The 20123-nt window shown below is 30.5% G+C and overlaps 4 protein-coding genes across 4 annotated transcripts; 2 read left to right on the top strand and 2 right to left on the bottom strand.

Moving 5' to 3' along the window:
* The first annotated feature begins 4446 nt into the window (after positions 1-4446).
* Positions 4447-13917, top strand: LOC105457667 (ABC transporter G family member 23). Its single transcript, XM_011702464.1, has 14 exons — positions 4447-4692; positions 6187-6392; positions 9279-9477; positions 9786-10056; positions 10281-10513; positions 10902-11091; positions 11208-11294; positions 11547-11659; positions 11758-12143; positions 12342-12457; positions 12601-12671; positions 12807-12905; positions 13057-13223; positions 13592-13917. The coding sequence occupies exons 2-14, from the start codon at positions 6389-6391 to the stop codon at positions 13891-13893; spliced, it is 2238 nt and encodes a 745-aa protein (XP_011700766.1). The 5' UTR covers positions 4447-4692; positions 6187-6388; the 3' UTR covers positions 13894-13917.
* Positions 13918-14186: 269 nt separating this feature from the next.
* Positions 14187-15453, bottom strand: LOC105457666. Its single transcript, XM_011702463.1, has 5 exons — positions 15151-15453; positions 14992-15078; positions 14809-14884; positions 14607-14695; positions 14187-14469 (listed from the first exon to the last, which is right to left on the bottom strand). The coding sequence occupies exons 1-5, from the start codon at positions 15196-15198 to the stop codon at positions 14272-14274; spliced, it is 498 nt and encodes a 165-aa protein (XP_011700765.1). The 5' UTR covers positions 15199-15453; the 3' UTR covers positions 14187-14271.
* An 862-nt stretch (positions 15454-16315) lies between these two features.
* LOC105457665 lies at positions 16316-18040 on the top strand. Its single transcript, XM_011702461.1, has 4 exons — positions 16316-16721; positions 16965-17288; positions 17383-17536; positions 17911-18040. Exons 1-4 carry the CDS (start codon positions 16635-16637, stop codon positions 17976-17978), a joined length of 633 nt encoding a protein of 210 aa, XP_011700763.1. The 5' UTR covers positions 16316-16634; the 3' UTR covers positions 17979-18040.
* Positions 18041-18215: 175 nt separating this feature from the next.
* LOC105457664 lies at positions 18216-20117 on the bottom strand (the record flags this gene model as incomplete). Its single annotated transcript, XM_011702460.1, has 6 exons — positions 18216-18434; positions 18561-18746; positions 18820-18966; positions 19169-19299; positions 19505-19631; positions 19924-20117. Coding segments are annotated over 6 exons (900 nt in total), but the record flags the coding sequence as incomplete, so codon positions are not given.
* Between the last annotated feature and the right edge of the window lie 6 nt (positions 20118-20123).

Below are 20123 nucleotides of genomic sequence, written 5' to 3'. Positions count from 1 at the left end.
TCTAAATTTTAAATCTATTATTCAGCTATTCGAATTGCGCGCCGAATCAATGTCGGACTTGCAACGTCATCATTACCTGAAGCGGCTGAAGCTGGAATAGTGAGATCAAAATTAATCTTCAATTTTTATTAGTCTGATGCGAATAAGCGTCTTAAAACACAGGGAGGAAATTATTGTGATAAATATTACTTTAGTCAGAGTTTAAGTCTGACTTATTAACTTGATATGCTCTTTTAGTAATATTCAGAATGTACTATATTTATAATTAATATATATAAAGCCGTTATTCCGTAAAATAAATCTCCAATTTTTTTTAGTTCATTTGAATTCTTTAGGACAGGTTTTTGCAGAAAGTGTGATCTTCCCTGCCGTTTGGAAATAGCTGGCGACTCGAATCTGGATTGCGCAGAATCTGGTCGACCTTGTCTCTGTTTGGAAACGTGGCAGTGCTCCTATTTGAAAATAACTCGCAATTCACGTTGCAGAACAAACGCACGCGTGCATTTTGCATAAGATCATCAGTTACATGACTTCCATAAGGCATATCTAATGGGGAAAACCGTTCGCGTTGAGGCTTGTGAGTAAGAGGGCGGCCGACTATAGTTTGCGGTTCAAGAGCGATTATATGACTACTTGAAGATATGAGACAAATCTAATAGCGCAGGCGTCACCGCGAGAGAAAACGAAAGTGCGATCGGTGCTTCAAGATGATTCCAGACGCCCGAGCACTCTCTTTGTGCGCCGTTTCCGCCATACAAAAGAAAGTCATAAGTATCGAGTTGCATAACGATCGCTGAGAGAAATGCAGATCATACGCGGTAATTTTAACATGAACGATGGTTGAATCTATCTATTTGCCTCCTGCATCTTTCGACATCAGCGAATATCGAAATTTTCCTATTATGAAATTTATATAATTTGTTATATCACATTATCAAAATATAATCTAAAAACTGAATTATTATAGAAATAATATATAAATTCTATATGCTTAGAAAGAATTATATACGAAAGCGAATAATGGATTACAAATTTTAATATACATACAGAAAATAAAGCTATAAATGTTTTTTTTTAATTTTATCTTTAAATTGTCTGTATCTAATCAAAGTAAAATTATAAAAAGATTTCTTTTAAATGTGACGGATACTAATGTTTTTAAATATATTGCATTGTCTCAAAAATTATCCGAAACGTTATTTTAAAAACGTTATATTTTGCATTTATGATTTTATAAAAGCAATTTTTTAGATTTTTTTACTAATTATTTCAACAATTATCAACAGTTCTTTTATCATCTCGACATTACGACACATAATAAGTTCCCTTTTTGCTGCAGAGACCACAAGGTGAGTCTTCGAAATTATCAACAGCGATTATTCTCGGTAAAATACGTCACGATGACGGGATAAATAATGTCTAGAATTAGTACGAATCATAATTACTATTAAATAGAGCTGTGATTAATAGTGCAATAAGAAAAGAGTAAAAAGCTATATAAATATTTTACCAGAACCTTCTTTTTCACATTTTCTTCGTTCAAATTATGTTAATTAAATCGCCTCTGATTAGAATACTACATATATACACTAAATTTTTACTTTTTTAATTTTTCATTAAATATATATACAGCAGTATTTTCTTTGTTAAAGTACAAAAAATTTCGTAATAATTCCAATAATTGAATAAATAAAGATTAAACTTTTTTCTTACAATAATTATTATATTTATGTGTAGTATTATATTACATTAAAATGTCTTTTGAATTTCACGTATTCTCATGTGTAAACATAAAATACAAATCAAACCGTAATTGTGTATTTATACTGCTGCAGACACGGTGTACATTTCGTACCCATATCGCCAAGTATATAGACATATTATCAAATATTGAACGAAGCTATATGCGCTGTCGCGTGTACTTGGAATATCGATGCACTGGTTCGAAGAATTACGTGTACTTCTGTAAACTTCTAGCATGTAGATAAAATCTCATCTCATATAGGCTGTTTTAATCTTCAATAGGTATCATAGGTGCGGTACTTAATCTCAATAAATACTAATAAAAATGTAGCATTATAATGATATGTTAAGGGGCATGATTAAAATTATTTTTTTATAAATCAGTGAATATTACTTAAGTTATATAAAATTCACAAGACTAAGAAGAATAATTAATATTTATTAGTGAACATTCTTGTTTACTTCAAAATTGATTATATATGATGCAGCATTTATAGGTTTTAACAGATTTTTATTTATTTTCTTTTAAAATTTTTAATGAGTTCTAGAAAATATAATTATAGAGAATATTAAACAGAATTTGCAAGTGTATTACAGTGATTACCTCAGGAAAAAATTGTCGACAAATAAGAGAGCTCTAAAAAGAAGATCACCTTGACGTATTCAATATATGACAATATTCACGGCGCACCTTTTTTTATTGTTAGCAAATCTAGATTCTAAAAATTCCATATTGATTATGTATGAAATGCCTTTATTCATTCGTTGTACTTTGTACTTCGTACATATTTCTTTATATTTAATTAAATATTTAAGGCCTGTTCCTTTTTCTTAACTTAAACTAGCTGCACTAGTTCAGAGTTTATCTTTTTTCTTCTAATATAGAAAGGAAAAGATAAATTGTGAACTAGTGCAGTCAGTTCAGCTATAAAGTACAGGCCTTTAGATAGATATTAATAAATAAAAACATACATACATGTATATCTTATATTTCAAATTGTTATCTATTATTAACAATAATTTTTCATTTTCATTATTTAATTTTTTTTCCTATATTTTGCTATTTAATGCATTAATAATTTTTATTATTATTTTGTCTCCTTTCCTTTCATGTTTTTCCATTCATAATTAGAGAGAGATCTTTCTCATAAATTTTATACTCTTTTTGTGTCTTTTTTTATATTTTATTCGGTTTTGCGATGCAGCTCTGCACTGAAAATACTGTTTTATAGGTAGAACTATACACATGTAGAGTTTACCATCGTTGTACATATCATGCTAACATCGCAATAAAGATTGCCAGAGCGTCGTTCCGGTTTCTACTCGAATTTCACTCGCATAGTAATATTGCGAAAAAAGCACCGAGCGTTACATTTTTCGTTCCGCTAACAATTAAATATTTTATTACAAATTTTTCCCATAAATCAGGAAAATATAATTTTTGTTAACTATCAAAATAGGATTAGAAAATTTATTTCTAATAAAATATTGTATAGAATTTATTAATAAAATAGACTGAATAAAAGATTATTGGGTTATTTTCTTGAGACTTAAAAAATTATCGAGAAATAATGAATAATAATTTGTAATAAAGAATTAATCATTCTTATTTTTAGTAATTTGGATAAAGAAATAACTTTTATAAAGAAATTGTGATGAAAATGAAAAAAAATTTATTATATAAACAAACTATATTATATAAATATTACATATTTATTATATAAGCAAACTACATAAAATGTTTCATGAATTATGATTTTTAAGACAAGTAAGTCAAAATCGAAAAATTTGTATTTTAAATTCACACTTTTAAAAAATAAAGATTATACTGTGAAATATCTAGTTTCGTACTTTGCGTCGATAATTCAATATTAAAATTATATAGTATATAGATAGTAAATTCTTCCGTAGTTTTACGATTAAATCAGTAAGATATCTTCTTGTTAGAAGATCAGAAAATTTCATCAGATAACTGTAGAAAGATTTCTCTTCTGTTATATGAAGGAAATAAGACTTAATCTAAAATTTTTTAGTAAGAATTTTCTAACATTTTATATTTTAATAAGATTTTAATTGTATTGTATTAATTGTATTTAAATAATATCTTTCATATTATATATATTATAATTTAATAGTATTTTTTTAACTCTCTCTATCTTTTATTGCAAGAAACTAGTTTAGTCCTATTCTGTCCTATTGCTAAGTCGCGTTATAATATTCTCTATTTTCTTCATACATATGAAAGTGTTCTTTAATACAACTAAAAACATTATTTTGGAGGATTACTTCCTTCTGGACAGACCGGTTCCGGACCGGTTCCGCTTTACCTTGAACTATATATATTATACGCTGTACAAGAGGAATCTGGCATACAAAATGCGAATTTGCATTCCGTTCAATATTTTCTGAAGCAAAAAAACGTTGCGACTTATCGTTTCTACAAAAAAAAATTATCTGTAGAAATACATATGTATGTATATATATATATATGTTATTTTATTTAGATAAATTTCTTATTAAGCAAGGATTTCAAAAACTATGATGTGCCAGACATGTAACGCTGAAACATTATTTCAGTTATTTCCACGATCTTGGAATTTGTTTAAACGTCATTGGAGAAGCGCAAAGCTTACTCCCCTCTAAGCAGGACTGTTTTGCTCAAAACGGATGATTACACAAGCTGGTGTTTGATTGTCCACGGGGTCTTGCTGGCCCAAGCGCGGAGTCAGTTCTCGCTGAGCCTCGTCGCGGTTAGGCGGCCACTCTTACTCTCGCACGGCCTCTCGGTTTCCTGGTCGCTCTCTCGGTTTCATTCTTCCGTTGGTTTCTGCGCGAGATAAGTATGCGAAACGGAATCTCGCAATCGTGATTGGTACATACAGTGTCTTCACGCAAATCTGACACATCTTAAAGTCACTTTGAATTAGGAGACCTTTACAAACGTCAAAGGTTAAAATTTTTAATTTTGAGAAATTATCTAAGGCACTCATAATGTTCGCATTTTTGCTTGAAGTAGTATTGCAATGAAAAAAAAAAACAACAAACAATTCTTATATAAAATTTTACAGTTTCTATAGATACTAAATCGATAAAAATCTATTTGCGAAATTTTTAGTTGTTTTAAGCAATGTAACAAGAATTCAATTTCAATGCAGTTTATAACGGAACATAATGATTCCATAAAAGTTTTAAAAATAAAAGTTCTTAAATTTTTTGATATCTTGCTTTGTGAGATCTTAATTGAAATTATTTCGAAGTTGAATTTGATATTAGTTAAAACAAACTAGAAATTTCATAAATAGATTTTTATCATCTTATAATCTTAAAATAAAGTAAATAAAATTTTCTGTAAAAATGTTCTTAGTTTATTACTACAATATTATTTCAATATTATAAGAATATTCTGTAGTTAAAAGTTCAAGATTTCAAGGTTTAATCTTTGACGTTTATAAAAATAGAATCTCTTCCATCCATTCAAAAAAATTAAATTTCAAAACAAAATTGTTAAAAGATAGAATAAAGATTACCATTCAAAGAATAAAAACTTCTACTGTATTTATTGAATATTAATTTAATATTTAAAAATGATAAATACAGTAAAATTTATTACAAACTTCACAAAATAATAAATATATCTTTTACCTTTTGAATGGTAATCTTGAATCTATCTCTTACAAGCGATGTTTTGAAATTTAATCTTTGAAATGGAAGATCTTGACATTTGCTGAGCATGTTATTAATTCCGCATCGTCGTAAAATCTTCAATGGCTGAAGTGGAACTAGCTTTTTATGAGATTTTAAATTGAAGAACTTTGATTTTGACCTTTGGATAGTATTGAATAATATTTAAAAATCACGCATTCGCTCTTATTGAGATTAATGTAAATTTATGTATAAAATGGAGTAAGATTGTATTAAGTTTTTCTCAGCAAGCTGAGAACGAATGTGTGATTCCCAGATATTAGTACTCAAAGATCAAAATCTAAATTCTTAGTAAGATCTTCTATTTTTAAAGTGTAAAATGTATTCTTTATTAAAATATTTTACATATAAAATCGTGTTTGTCTATAAAAATAAATTTTTAATTCTTTAAAATTTTGATATACTTTGATATTCAATTTTTGTTAATATTTATTTATTTTATTTTATGTGCAAAGATAGAAAGAAAAAAAGAATTTTTTGAGAATTTAATTAATTCAATGGCTACTTTAAAATAAAATTTTTACTTGCAATATTAAATTTTTGAATTTATTTTCTGATGCGAGATTAATCAAAATCAAAATCAAAATCTCAAGGGACTCCATGTTAGCAAATAGAACAAAATTTATTTTCGAAATTTGATTATTAGATCTTTTCTAAAAGAATAAAGAAAAAAACCTCCATTCTTTATCTTTAATTATTTAAAATCTTTACTGCATTTTATCCACACACAATTTAAAATAGTGTTCGCGACCAAATATGTTACATCAAGAATAAAATGAGCATGAGAAGAAACAAAAATTCTTGACACAACATCACCAGTAACTATTATTAAAAATCAAATTTGATATCAGTGAACATTTCAAATTACATATCAGTGATCAGTGATTAGTGATATTTCATGATTACCGATAATCAACAGTTCTTGAAATACACTCAATAATTTATGGGTAATTATTGTTGGCCAGTTACTTTTGTAAAATAATCAAACAAGTAGATAAATTGTTAAAGACTATAAAAGAATAAATGTAATCAATTATAAAAGAAATAAGAACAAGCGCTTAAAAATAAATCACTTAAAATACAGTCTTAAACACGAAAGAAAATAAAAGTACTGTTAGCAAATATATTTAAAAAGAATGCAATTATAATGATTTCTTTTGTAGAAGAGAATATTTATTAATAAAATATTATACAAAAGTGCAAAAAACTAATTAAGAATAGAACTCTTAAAGACATATCTTCTGCGAAATCTTTATTAAAATTATCAAGAGAATATTACAATATCTTGTAGAAGGACATGTTCGAGTATCGTCAGACAAATGCGAAGATATGAATAATGTAAACAAGGAAGTGACTTAAGCAAAGAAGAATCGCATAAAGGTGTTCGCGAGTTAACCTCACGTCGACTAATCTTGTTCTCCAGGAAGATTTTGTTCGGAGAAAAATAATCAGCGACATCGTAATTAACATTTTCGTTATTAAAATTGTACAGGTAAATATTTGTATTGTTAATTGTTAATTATATTAAAGTTATTACATATAAAACATTCAGAAAAGAAATCATATTTAATAAGGAATACATTAATATAAGATAATATAGAATAATATATGTATATTGCGTGTGAATGTAATTTAAATACAATCCTACATTATTCAAAAATAAGGCAAAATTATTTGGATATTTGTTTATTTAATCCGGCATCTCTGTAACGATCTAGCAATTGCAGTTGAAAATTGTGCTAGCGTCACTGGCAATTTTTTTCTTCTTCCTGTAATAGTATAAAGTCGACCGAATGGAAATTACCCACTATAAAAAAAGATACTGTACAACGTCATAGCGCTCAATCAAGTTCAAAGTGGAACATTTTGTAATATTTCATCCATCTTATGTATAGTGGAATATTTTACCTATATCCAACACAAAATAAATCGTTAATAAAAGACAAATTTAAATTAATTATTAATTGTAATTGTTGAAAGTTCCTAATTTTAATTAATATTTTTATTACACACACATACATGTACATATAAAATACAAGTAAATTAAGATATAATTATATACGAGTATTATGAGCACATTTAAAGGATTTTCAAATTTTATTTAGGCACTTATAAACTAAAGATTTCTATTAAACTTTTAATAATGTAAAATAACGTAAATTAAAACCAATTTAAAAGCAATAATTTAAAAAACATTTCGACGGAGATTATAAAATTGCATTATTAAGTAATAATACATATAAGTTATACATTTTATCACATGATTATCGAATCCGGACTGATTCAAAGAAGAGTGTCTCTATGACTATTCTGACGAACTTGCTCGACAAACTGATTACGTCTGACAACGACGTAAGCAAGTTCATCAGGAAGAAACAACGACGGGGAGAGTCGAAAGAAAGGAAAGTGATCGGACGTAACCTTAGGCGGTCTTTCTTCGCTGGCCTCCTCTTTCGTAATACGTCTCTCTTTCTCGCATAAAGAAATGAGCAAATTACGTGAAAGCAGCGGCGTTGCGTAGCACGTAGCTTACTCATCGCTCACATTTTTCGGTTACATGTTTGATGTAATAACACGTTAATGCAGATTTTGTAACGGAGGTCGCTTCCTTTTCAATTATTCATCGATGTAATATGTTAACATGCACTTTATGACGCATCCCCAGAGTGATCCCAAACGGATATTATAATAAGTGGATTATGCGATTGTGGATAAGTGGATTGTTGTGTCTTTTACAGATTTAAATTTCATTATTCACATCTCAATTGTTTGCAGTGACTCCATTTTTATTTTCACGTATTAAAAATTTTTAAGTACTGTGCCTGCTCAATCGCTAAGAACGTGACATTAGCTTAAAAAATTACAAAAGAATGCTTCTGGTTTAATATGGAAGACGTTTAATTAATTATCTAATTGATAAGAGTGCAAAAACGTAAAATGAAATTTTACGCAAAGAAGTAAAATTAAAATAGTGCTTTTTTACATTATTATCGCATTCCGTGTATCAGAAATGTAACAAATTGCTACGCGACGAAATCGATAAAACTCTTGGTAACGTGACCTAATTCATTAGCGATATGAGGCAACGATTTCTCAATGGAACAAGACATGCACTTGACAATTTATAAATATGAATGAGTCATCGGATTTGCATTTAAAAAAATAAAATAAATAAACAAGCAAAAAAATCGAATATTATTCCTTACAAATCTTAAAAAAACGGAAAGAAGAAGCTAACGAACTTTTAATTAGACTGATTTTCGAATTGTTTTACGATCACATTTAAAATAACTTGATTAGCTCTGATTAGAAATTGTTAAACATTAATATGTTTTTATTGATTTCAACGAGGCGAAAGATTCCAAGAAAGAAAATTCTATCTTGATTATTTTTCAAGTATAAATAATTCTAATAGCAAGTGAAAAACTATGCTAAACAAATAATTTTATCATATTTTTAAATTATAGTTGAATTAATTGTTTATTGTTTTATTTCCCGATCATTCGACACATGTAGCATATGATCGACATATATCGGTGTCTCGTAAATTGTTAGTGATGTAACGACGTAACAGACACTCTCACTTATCTGACCGGTCCTGCTGAAGCGAGAGACTCTGTACCCGGGCAGACAGGTTCAGGAGTGGATCGCATAGCGCCACAATTTATAATTTGACAATTCAAAGGATGAAAAATTACACAATTTACCACCATGCCATGCCGAAGAAGTAAAGTCAGGCTTATTTTAGGCTCTGTGCGCAATACTAAAAATAAATAAAAAAAGAAGGCAAGAAACGGATGAAGGAATCAATTGAGTATATAATTCAAATGTAGAGATGGAGAATGCGAGCACGCCGAACACACTGATGGAGATGAAAACACGAAGGCAGCCACTTCGGTCGCAAGTATCAACCTTGGACACGAGAAGGAGGCAGGCTGTTTGCGTAAGGAGAGCCTTCAAGAAATATGGATCCAAAAATAATCCACATGTCGTTCTGGATGGTCTCAATATGACTGTGCCAAAGGGCACAATGTAAGTGCTTTCTGTCTATATCTTAATAATTAATCAACGATGCTAAGTAATTAATCAATGTTTTTGTATAGATACTATTTATGTAGAAAGAATTCAAGAATTTTTATGCATAAAGAAAAGTTCTAAATCTTTTAGTAACTAATATATAAATTAAAGAATAAAGAATTTAAAGATATAGTAGAGTTTTCAGTAACAAAAAATTCTAGTTGTTAATATCGTTATTAAGTAATTAATTTAGTAAACCGATATAAAAATGTCTTCTTTGTTTCTGATCTATTTCGTGTTCAATGAATGTTTTATTATAATAGTTATGGATTGCTTGGCGCGAGCGGTTGCGGAAAGACCACTTTACTGTCGTGCATCGTTGGTCGGAGACGCTTGAATTCCGGCGAAATATGGGTATTGGGCGGCCGGCCGGGTTCCAAGGGTTCCGGTGTACCCGGTCCCCGGGTCGGCTACATGCCGCAGGAGATCGCACTCTACGGTGAGTTTTCCATTCGGGAAACGTTCATCTATTTCGGCTGGTGCGCCGGCATGACGACAGACCAAGTGGATGAAAAGCTGGATTTTCTGATCAAGGTGAGAAATTTTTGGAAAGTTGGAATGTCGAGGAGAACTAATTCCGAAGAGCTTCCGGAGCTTTTTAAAATTTCGGGATATTTGATTCTTTTAAATTGTCCAAAATTCTGGAAAAAGAAAATTTCTTTATCCAAAGGCCTTCATTTCTATCTTGTTTTATCGCAAATATCTTTGTCACAGAATATATTGGAGTCGAGTAATATCTGTGTTCTCTCTAATTACAGTTTTTGCAACTACCGTCCGAAAATCGTTTTGTTAAGAATCTATCAGGTGGTCAGAAAAGAAGAGTATCTTTCGCGGCTGCCATTTTAGCCGAGCCTGAACTTTTGATTCTGGATGAGCCAACAGTTGGAGTGGACCCCATTCTTCGTCAGAGCATCTGGGACCACTTGGTGCACATCACCAAGGATGGTAACAAGACCATCATTATTACTACACACTACATTGAAGAGACTAGGCAAGTTGCTACATATATAAGTATTGCATATTTAATACATTCTATTATATATTTATTACATTTTATTACATTAGTATTTTACACATTCGATACTTTCACTTCATGACTTTCACTTTACAAACTTAATCGAATCTTGTTTTATTATAGTTATACAAGAAGTGTTATGAATTGAATTAATCAATTTTATATTCCTTTAAGTATAAAAATTATAAAATAAAAAATTGATTAGACTCATGCCTTGATGCAATCAAAATTTATTTAATAAGCGTCCGATTAAATCTCGCTACTCGATTTTAATTGCCGCCAATATTATCATCCAAATTACATAAGACTTCTTTTGTAATAAATGATTTTGAAAATTATTAAAAAATGAATTGCCATTGTCCAGGCAAGCCGGCATGATCGGCTTGATGAGAAACGGCAAGTTTCTGGCGGAGGAGTCGCCATCGAGGCTAATGGAGATGCATCGATTGGATACTTTGGAAGAAGTATTCTTGAAGCTGAGCAAGAGGCAGAATCTTGGATTAAAAAGGAGAAGCAGTATACTGAGCAGTATAACGGGCGTTCCGCCAGAAGACGTGAGTATAAATGCGGAAAAACTTTGAACGTCTCAAAAAATTATATTTTCACATGTGTATCTAGTAAATTCTTGTTATTTCTTATTAAAATATTTTCTAATTCCTTTGTATCGTAGGACGTGGACGAGATGAGTGGCGAATTCGGCGATAATGTGAGCGTATCTAGTCGACGGAAAAGTGTAGTCATTGTGGATGATGGCAATGTATAATAATTTCTTATATGTAGTACCCTTCCGATTATTTATTATTTAAATAACGTTATAACGAAGTAGCGTTATTTATAATAATTATGATTATATGATTAAATTTTATAATAATTATTTATTAGTTAAATATTTAATATAATTTGTTTCAAAATATTATTTTATGTATTCGTGCATATTTTTTTAATTATAATTTAATTATAATTTGTTTAAAAATATTATTTTATTTATTCGTGCATATTTTTTTAATAGGTCTCAGCATTGCCGCCGGAAGAGGAAGGTGATTCCAAATATACTATGCTCAATTCGATGCACATGAAGGCTCTTATCTGGAAAAACTTTTTATGGATGTGGCGGAATGTCGGGTAATCCCGATTAATCACGTTTTTGTGCCAAATTATATGCTTCTTCGTTCATTCTCTAATTGCAATTTCTCATCTCGATCTTCACTTATATCTTATAGGATGATGCTGTTTATTATCGGCCTGCCGGTCGCTCAAATAGTCCTCTTCTGCATTTCCATTGGTAAGGATCCCGTAGGATTAAAATTAGCTATTGTCAACAACGAATTCAACAACAGTATGCAACCGTGCATTCCTGGAACCGGATGCGATTGGTCGCTACTAAGCTGCCGATATCTTCAGCACCTGCAGAAGAAGACCATACAGCTGTTATCCTACGACAATGAGGAAGAAGCTAAGTATGCCGTGACGAAGGGATGGGCATGGGGTGCTATAACGTTTCCGTCCAACTATTCCGATGCTCTCAAGGGGAGGATAGATTACGGCAAAGACGCCGAGGAATGGAATATTGATTCCGCAGAGATGAAAATTATCATGGACATGTCCAGTAAGTCTGAACGTGAAGTAGAGTGTGAAGTAATTTTTCATGCTTTTATGTATAAAGTGTTGTACACATACACGCACACACACATTCTGATAGTTTCTTGAAAAATAAACATCTTCCGATAATCGATCAGCGTTATACATAACTTTCGTCTGAGAATCCTGATGCAAACGTGTACTCTAACGCGATATACCTTCGCAGATCAACAGATAGGACAGTTGCTACAAAGGGACCTGCTTTATGCGTATCTAGATTTCGTGAAAGAAGTCACCGTGGCCTGCAACTACAGCGAGAAGTTAACGAGCATACCCGTAAACGTAAGTAAACGATTATGCTAATACAATAGAGACGAGTTTTGTTAAACTTTCCGTGACTCGTTTTAACGATAATTATCTTTGTTATATTATTGTAAATTATTATTTATCACAATTTATTTTTGTTGTTTTAATTGTTACGTTAGTTCAAAACGCCAATCTACGGATCTCGGGATCCTAATTTCACGGATTTTGCAGCCCCCGGAATAATTCTAACGTAAGTATTTAAATTAATACCCATGTTAACGCGTGATATAGTAATGTACATATACGCATTAAAATTAATTGTCTCCTTTCAAGAAAAACTTGTCAGCAAATGCAAGGATTACAAGAAATCGTGTTTTTCTTCTAGAATTATTTTCTTTCTCTCGGTCGCACTAACGTCGGGCGCCATGCTGCTGGAGAGAAACGAGGGTCTGTTGGAAAGAAGTCTCGTGTCAGGTATGTATAAAAAAAATAGAAAATATTAAGAGTCGCAATAAGTGAAAGATGTACTCTAATTTTAGACAATCTTTAAAAATCTCCTAGAATTAAAATTGGATTAATAAATCTAAAAGTTGATGAATAATTAATTTCTTGTAATCGTATGCCGTCTTCTGCTTGACAGAGATTCTCTTCGGTCAAGTGATCACGCAGTTCACGGTGATGGCCGGGCAAACTGTGATGGTTCTCATAGTCACATTCGCGATCTTCAAAGTTACCTGCGAGGGCGACATCGGTTGGATCACCGTTTTAAACATCCTCACGGGCCTCAGCGGCATGTGCTTCGGTAATCCATTCATTACTTTAATACTGAATCATTGCGTAAGATATCCCGACAGATCCCCACAGATCCCGAGAGTTTTATAAAACTTTCTTTATATAAAATCTGTGAAATAATTAAATATCATGCGTTGAGCGATATAAATCTTTTGCAAATGTACGCTTCAATTTTTGTGAAATGTTTGCAATTTTTCAAGTTATAGTAACTATATGTTAAAAAAAAACGTAAAAAGAAGAAATTGAAAATTTTGCGTAAGAGATTGCAAAAGAAGTTTTTCTCGTCGTGACGAACGCAAAAAACATTACTACACTTTTGTCAATTACATATACTTTGTTTCTTCAGAAGTTGCTCAAAAGTATGAATTTAACTTTCAGGATTTGTAATCGCCATTATCTGTGACAATGAAAGGAGCGCTACGTACGTGGCGATGGGCTCTTTTCTTCCATTTGTGATGTTATGCGGCATTATCTGGCCCATAGAGGGTATGCATCCATTATTGAGATATATTAGTTTTCTGCTACCCCTGACGAAAAGCACAGAATCGATGAGGTCAATGCTGGCCAAAGGCTGGACGATCTCAGAACCGACGGTTTATTACGGCTTTATCTCCACTCTCATCTGGATCAGTATCTTTATGAGCCTGTCGATATTGTTAATTAAATTTAAGAAGGGTTAATTTAAAGGGACAAGAAAATAATTTTATAAATATAAAAAGAGAAATTCACACACCAAATCTCTCGTATAAACTAATAATATAATAAATTTAAATAAAGTAATTCTAATTATATATTTAGATGTTACGCACAATCTATAATTTATTTATAGATTAAAAAATTAAATTAGATATTTTTAAATTTATTTAAATAAAAATCTGCTCAATTTTTGCAATGTTATAATTATTATCAGATATCTTTGGGAAATCTGAATCAATTTTTCAAAAACCCACTTTTACATGTATTTATATTTAAAAAATTTTATTATTATACAATTCATAGTATGTAATGTTAAAACAATATAAATAATAAGTATAATTTATTAAAAAATCGGAGACTCTCTAAATAACCCGTCGTATTTGCTGATGAAAAAGACAGAAGACTTGTAACCAATTAAACAAGGTGAACGTTGCTTGCAATATTTCATTACGTTTGACGTGCAAACCATCCAAGAAGAATCTTACGAAGAAGACAATGATTTCCACGATGATGACACAGAGTTGCATGAGCAACCATGGCGTGTGCAGCATGGGATATTCCTGCCAAAGCGAAACCGTATATTTATTTAGAAGTGATGATTGCTTTTATAAGTTTTTTTTTTTTTAATAAATTAATGTGACCCGAGATTTTCATAGTTTTAAATAAATGTTATTTTTTAAAATACTTTTTTACTCACTGTAATTGCGCCTAACATAATTAAAGTATAATGTTCGATTCCCAGAATCGACATCATCAATTTCAAGTCCCTTTCGACGGTAAAAGGCACTGCAATTATTATTTAATTTTTACAACAATTTATTGATGTATTGAGTATAAATGTATGGTTAAAAACATTTTCAGTTCTTTTAGAATACTGTCTATTACGCAGTAATTATTACTTTCTTGATTGTTCCGTGATGATGTCCTTGGAATTTTGTAATTTATCGTGCGTATTATGTCAAAAGCCGTAACTACCTGACGAAATTTTGCATTAGTAGTGTGTGGCACTTAAACTGTTCATTTCTCTCTTACGTATATGGTATATTTAAATTAGCAAGAGGGGAGTATTACGATGGACTAACGGTCCCAATGAGGCCCAAAATGATCACGTACGCTGAGCTACCCATTATGTAATGATTGCACAAGGAACAAGCCATTCGTCCGATCCTCTGCAAAACAGAACTAATATTATTACGACAATGAATAATTATTTTTAAAAGTTGCAGAAAACGTTTAATTACAAAGTGTCCGCCGTGGGCTCTAAAGTTTCGTCGACTATAAAAGGCCATAATTCACTTTATATCCCAATTCTTGGGGGTCAGGAAAAATTTCTTTTTTAAATTGAAATGCAAATACAGAAATGTACGTAACGCATTAAACAGTTTTACAAACGAATGTGTGTTCAATAAGCTTTATTACATTTGCATTTACGTCTACCTTCCGAAAATTTTCGAGGTTTGCTTTTATGAGTGAACGCTGATGCATTTTCGATAGATCGCAATTTGAGCATGGACTAATTAATGTATATGAATCTGAATTGTCAATATGATTTAATTAAAGTAATAAATTATTCAAGCGAATCAATAAAAACAAAATAAAATATCAATATCAATTAATCTAATTTTTTATTATTTTATAAATCACGTACATACATTTGATGTGATTTATGTAAAGGTCGAAATCACACGCGCACCGTAATAGAACTGCGGAATAAAGAGTGCGTCATTGAAGCAACCAATCAGCGCTATTCCGTTTTTTTTTCTATCACGCAAGTTTTTGTGTGCTATGTTTACGTGGTGCATCAAAGAGATGCAAGATGAATCTAGGATAAATAAAATTTAGAAATCAATAACTTTATTTTAATAATTTGCTTATTAAAATAAAAATTTCTCAAACTGTAAGAACAATAACAACTGCTATAGAATTTAATATTTTGCAATAAATATTTTTTAAAACAATTTTTTAAACTATTTTAACGTATAATTCATTTTTCCACATCACGTGAACAGGGCACGCTGAAAGCGTGAGTAATACATCGTGAGTAATACATCGCTGTTTATGTCTGCCGTAGTCGTAGATGTTGAGTAAAGGCAGAGAAAAACATAAATCTATACGAAAGGCTATTACATATACGTTTTTTTCTGCCTTATTTTACGTCCATGACAGTTACGTCTCGTTCTCCGCCATCAGCCTCTACGCCAGCGTATAATTTTAACCTTTAATTTCAAATACGACGGATGCACTCTCTATTCCGCAGCGTCTAAGGCAAAAAACGAAATAACGCTGATTGGTAGCTAATGACGCATTCTCTATTCCGCAGTCCTATTACGCATCGTGTGATTTCGGCCTAAGAGAACATATTATTATTGACAAATCGATTTGCGTAAAATCGAATAAATCGAAGTCAATAACGCGAAGTTTTGCTATTATGATGAAATAATTATGCAATTCTATTTTTTCTTTTTATCATCATTACATTACATTTATCAATCGGTTTTCTTTTCCATTCTGAAATACTTTTTCCGTAAATTTTATCTGACCGCATTGTTTTGCAAATTTATCAGTTTACTAACTTTTCTTCGTTATATATTATATAAATATTTATTTTTCATATTATTACTTGAAAAAAATAATATATAACAATACTTAACACAATGTACGTGCATTTTGGAGCATACTAGCACGTTTGTTTGATAAAAAAAAAATTTATCGTGGCTTATCAATTATGGATCATCGACCAAGTCGGGTTCGAAGCAGTCACGAAGGTTATCCGGAAAGGATGAAAGTTTACAAAGAATGCCAAGCAAAAACGGTACATTGTAATATTTGTATATTAAATTTAAGCTCATACGACGTGAGGTATGTTTCTCAGCCGTATGTTCCACGCTTCAGGATGAAAATTTAAAATATATTTCTTTGTATGTGGATAAAAATATACAATATACATAACTTTTTTATATTTCACAACAATATGGATTCAACACACTTCCGTATTATCCAATCTTTTGAAAAACAAGTTCTCCAACTTTTCACGACTTTGTTTTTCTTTTTGCAGCTACTCGAAGCTAAAATATCGCCTCGTCTATTTAAGGGTCATTCTAATCATTCCCAAATAATTGAGAAAGTTGAAAAATCGCAGAAAAAAGAAACATTCTTTGACAATGAAGATTTCAAGATAGTCAGAGCAATGTCGTTAGCATTATCGATTTTGACCTTGTGCTATTATGGATCAACGGAGTACAATGTTTTGCAGAATGGGCAGATTCTTCGCGGTTTCCCCTCGAGAAAGACCGTCGTGACATTTAGCTTCGGCTATTCCGTCTCACATTCCATAATATCAGCCATTGCAACTGGCATGCTTATTTATTCCATTATCATGGTAAATAAAATTATTATCACATAAGTGACGTACATAATTTTATATCCTTTAGTTTCGTATTCACTTCACAAATCTCGATTATTATATATTTCAGAAGCGACCGCAATTTAGTTTGCCTTTCATAGGCTTCTTTTTGGCCGAACTGGTGTGCGATTTCTGTGACGTGGTCATAATGATTTGGTATCTTTTCGAATATCTTCAAATACAACCCGCATTATTTTATACTGCAGGACTCCTTCTACTGATCTGTAAATATCTTTATCTCTTTTCCATTTTTTTTAAGAAAGAAAAATGAAATTATAGCACGGAAAGAGTCAATATATGTGTGTACATGTATCTCATTTATTCACAATAATATAACCGAGCTAACTTTAGTCTTAATTAAAATGTACATAGAAGTAATTTCAATTAGAATATAATTTTTCTAAAAAAATTCTTATAATATTTAAAACTGTTTTAAATTTAAAAGTTCTATTAAAAATGTTTGTATTATATATACGTATTTAAGATATGTTTCATTTATTTATTATTTATTTTATATAGTTTATTGACACTTTTTTATTTGTTCTTACGTAAATGCTTTTATAATATATACTATATGTATGGAATTTTTTATATTTAGTGGCAGAAATATGGACATGGTTAGGTGTTGTGAGGCTCTATGAACATCGAAACTTCAAAACGCACTAGATGACAATGATGAACGTCAAAGCCACGAAAATCGATTCGAAAATTTGTATTCAAATTTATGATTATTCTACGAATTTCATATTCCTATATTATATACACATTTTTCTCATAAATCTTTTATAGTTCATATATATTGATTCTTAAAAATTAAAAAAATTTTATTTTCAAACTTATATAATTTTTAAATTTCGTATAGATTCATTTTTTGTAATATTATTATAATATAATTATTGCAAATTTTTTAATTCTTCATTTTCTTATATTTATATTATAGATCAGATCACATTAAATTTCATGAGATGGAAATCGTTTTTTCATGGTTTTCTAAATAAATTTACTGATTATGTGATAAGTTCCCAAGATTTTCCAGATGTATACACAGTAGGACAATCGAAAGCGTTGACCGAACATCGCGATTTTAAATCAAGTACTCGTACTTCAGGACAATTGTCAATCCTAAAAAAAAAGCAAGAGTTTATAAATGAACATGACAATATTCTGCTCTGTGTGTGTGTGTGTGTGTGTGTGTGTGTGTGTGTGTGTGTGTGTGTGTGTGTGTGTGTGTCTCACGTGTATAAATACCTTGGACAAAATTTATCCAATGCATTCTTCAAACTGTATATTTGCGTTGCATTCTTAGATATTTCCCGTAGTAAAAATCCTAGAAACGCTTGACAATGCACATCTGTCGCTTGCAAATCGATCGTTGGATCAATCGTGACAAATTTGTCCAGCGTATCCGGCATACAGTCTCGTTTTCCCACTTTACTACAGAAATAAAATAAAAACACTGAAAAAATGATATATTATTATAATTATTTATCTCTATCTATTTACTTACTTCCACCGAGATTTATTAACGACTGACAAATTGCAATATGCGCTGGGATGCATTGCAACTCCGGGGAAGTTCCAAAGCAGATACGCTCTCGCCGCCATCAGCAATAATTCATTGCTCAAATTTTTCGCAACACTTGATAATTCCGTTCTGAGTACAGATTACAAATACAAATATGTTATTAAAACATAATCTAATTGGAAAATTTATTATTTGCTAGTTCTTTATCGAGAAATATTTTTCAAAATTATTAAATATATACATATTACAGCACACAAAAGTACATAAAAGATGCATTTATTATTCTGATTTCTGCAATATAAATTATTATGTATAATAATGTAATTATTACTTGCTAAAAAATTTGTCAATCAATAAGTCGGCGATGTGAATATTGGCATTTTTGCTGGCCAGTGCCATTTTGAGATGAACTTCCGATGCGTTCAGTGTACCGGAAGTACGCATCAAATTAATTAAGTGTATCTATAAGAAATTAACTGTAACTATCTTTGTGATTAAGATCTTTTTGGACAAACAAATGAAATAAGATGACGAAGTCTATGTTTCGTTTAAAAGATAAGAATAAATATAATATTTTGCAAATATTTATATTGAAAAGAATATTCCATTAAAAATTACTTAGTTATTTGTAAAAAAATGTACATAAAATTAAAGAATTTTGATATACATTCAGATTGGGTTGTTCTCTCGCCGCAGCCTCGATATAACAGAATTCTTTCCCGGACCAGACCTGCGTAGCTTCCTTCACAAAATAGACATTAAAGGAACATTCATCTTCGGAAATGTTCAATTCACTGTATAAATGAATTGTAATAATTTATATATTTTTTAATTAAAAAAGAAATCGAATTATTAAGTATTTCATTATTAAGTATTTAGCATTTCTACGCGATAAAAGAATTACTAAACGTTGAAATCATTAGGCATAAATTAAAAAGATCAATCAATTAAAAGTTAGAAACATTAATTGAATTATTTTTATTCGCCTTTTTTATTTCATTAAAATCTGAGTTTTATTTCTTTATTCAAAATTGTTAATATATATTTCCTTGAAAGCATTAATTCATTGAATTATTAATTATATACCAGCAGTTATCATCGTTCTCTATGGGTGAACAAAATATCGCCGTGACGAAGGCAAGAAGAATAAAACCGCTAATAACAAGGCACGCTGTCATAAACGAACTGAAGAGATCGTTCGGCCATTTTCCTAATTGATTCGTGGTGCCCTTAAGTATTAGGCTGTGGTATTGAGCTCTCCGAATCGAATCTTCGACGTACACATA

The sequence above is a fragment of the Wasmannia auropunctata genome, unplaced genomic scaffold (genome assembly GCF_000956235.1).
Source record: "Wasmannia auropunctata unplaced genomic scaffold, wasmannia.A_1.0 LD335163.1, whole genome shotgun sequence".
Classification (NCBI taxonomy): domain Eukaryota; kingdom Metazoa; phylum Arthropoda; class Insecta; order Hymenoptera; family Formicidae; genus Wasmannia; species Wasmannia auropunctata.
The sequence above is the reverse complement of the archived record's forward strand: the minus strand, read 5'-3'. Positions and strand labels throughout refer to the sequence as shown.

Coding starts and splice junctions, on each gene's coding strand:
- LOC105457666 (XM_011702463.1), bottom strand. CDS start 15,198: ATGGCCTTTTATAGTCGACGAAACTTTAGAGCCCACGGCGGACACTTT. Junction 15,079..15,150: donor GAGCCCACGGCGGACACTTT/GTAATTAAACGT, acceptor TCTGTTTTGCAG/AGGATCGGACGAATGGCTTG. Junction 14,696..14,808: donor ATCACGGAACAATCAAGAAA/GTAATAATTACT, acceptor TAATAATTGCAG/TGCCTTTTACCGTCGAAAGG.
- LOC105457667 (XM_011702464.1), top strand. Junction 11,295..11,546: donor TCATTGTGGATGATGGCAAT/GTATAATAATTT, acceptor TTTTTTTAATAG/GTCTCAGCATTGCCGCCGGA. Junction 11,660..11,757: donor TGGATGTGGCGGAATGTCGG/GTAATCCCGATT, acceptor TATATCTTATAG/GATGATGCTGTTTATTATCG.
- LOC105457665 (XM_011702461.1), top strand. CDS start 16,635: ATGGATCATCGACCAAGTCGGGTTCGAAGCAGTCACGAAGGTTATCCG. Junction 17,289..17,382: donor TTATTTATTCCATTATCATG/GTAAATAAAATT, acceptor TATATATTTCAG/AAGCGACCGCAATTTAGTTT. Junction 17,537..17,910: donor AGGACTCCTTCTACTGATCT/GTAAATATCTTT, acceptor TTTTATATTTAG/TGGCAGAAATATGGACATGG.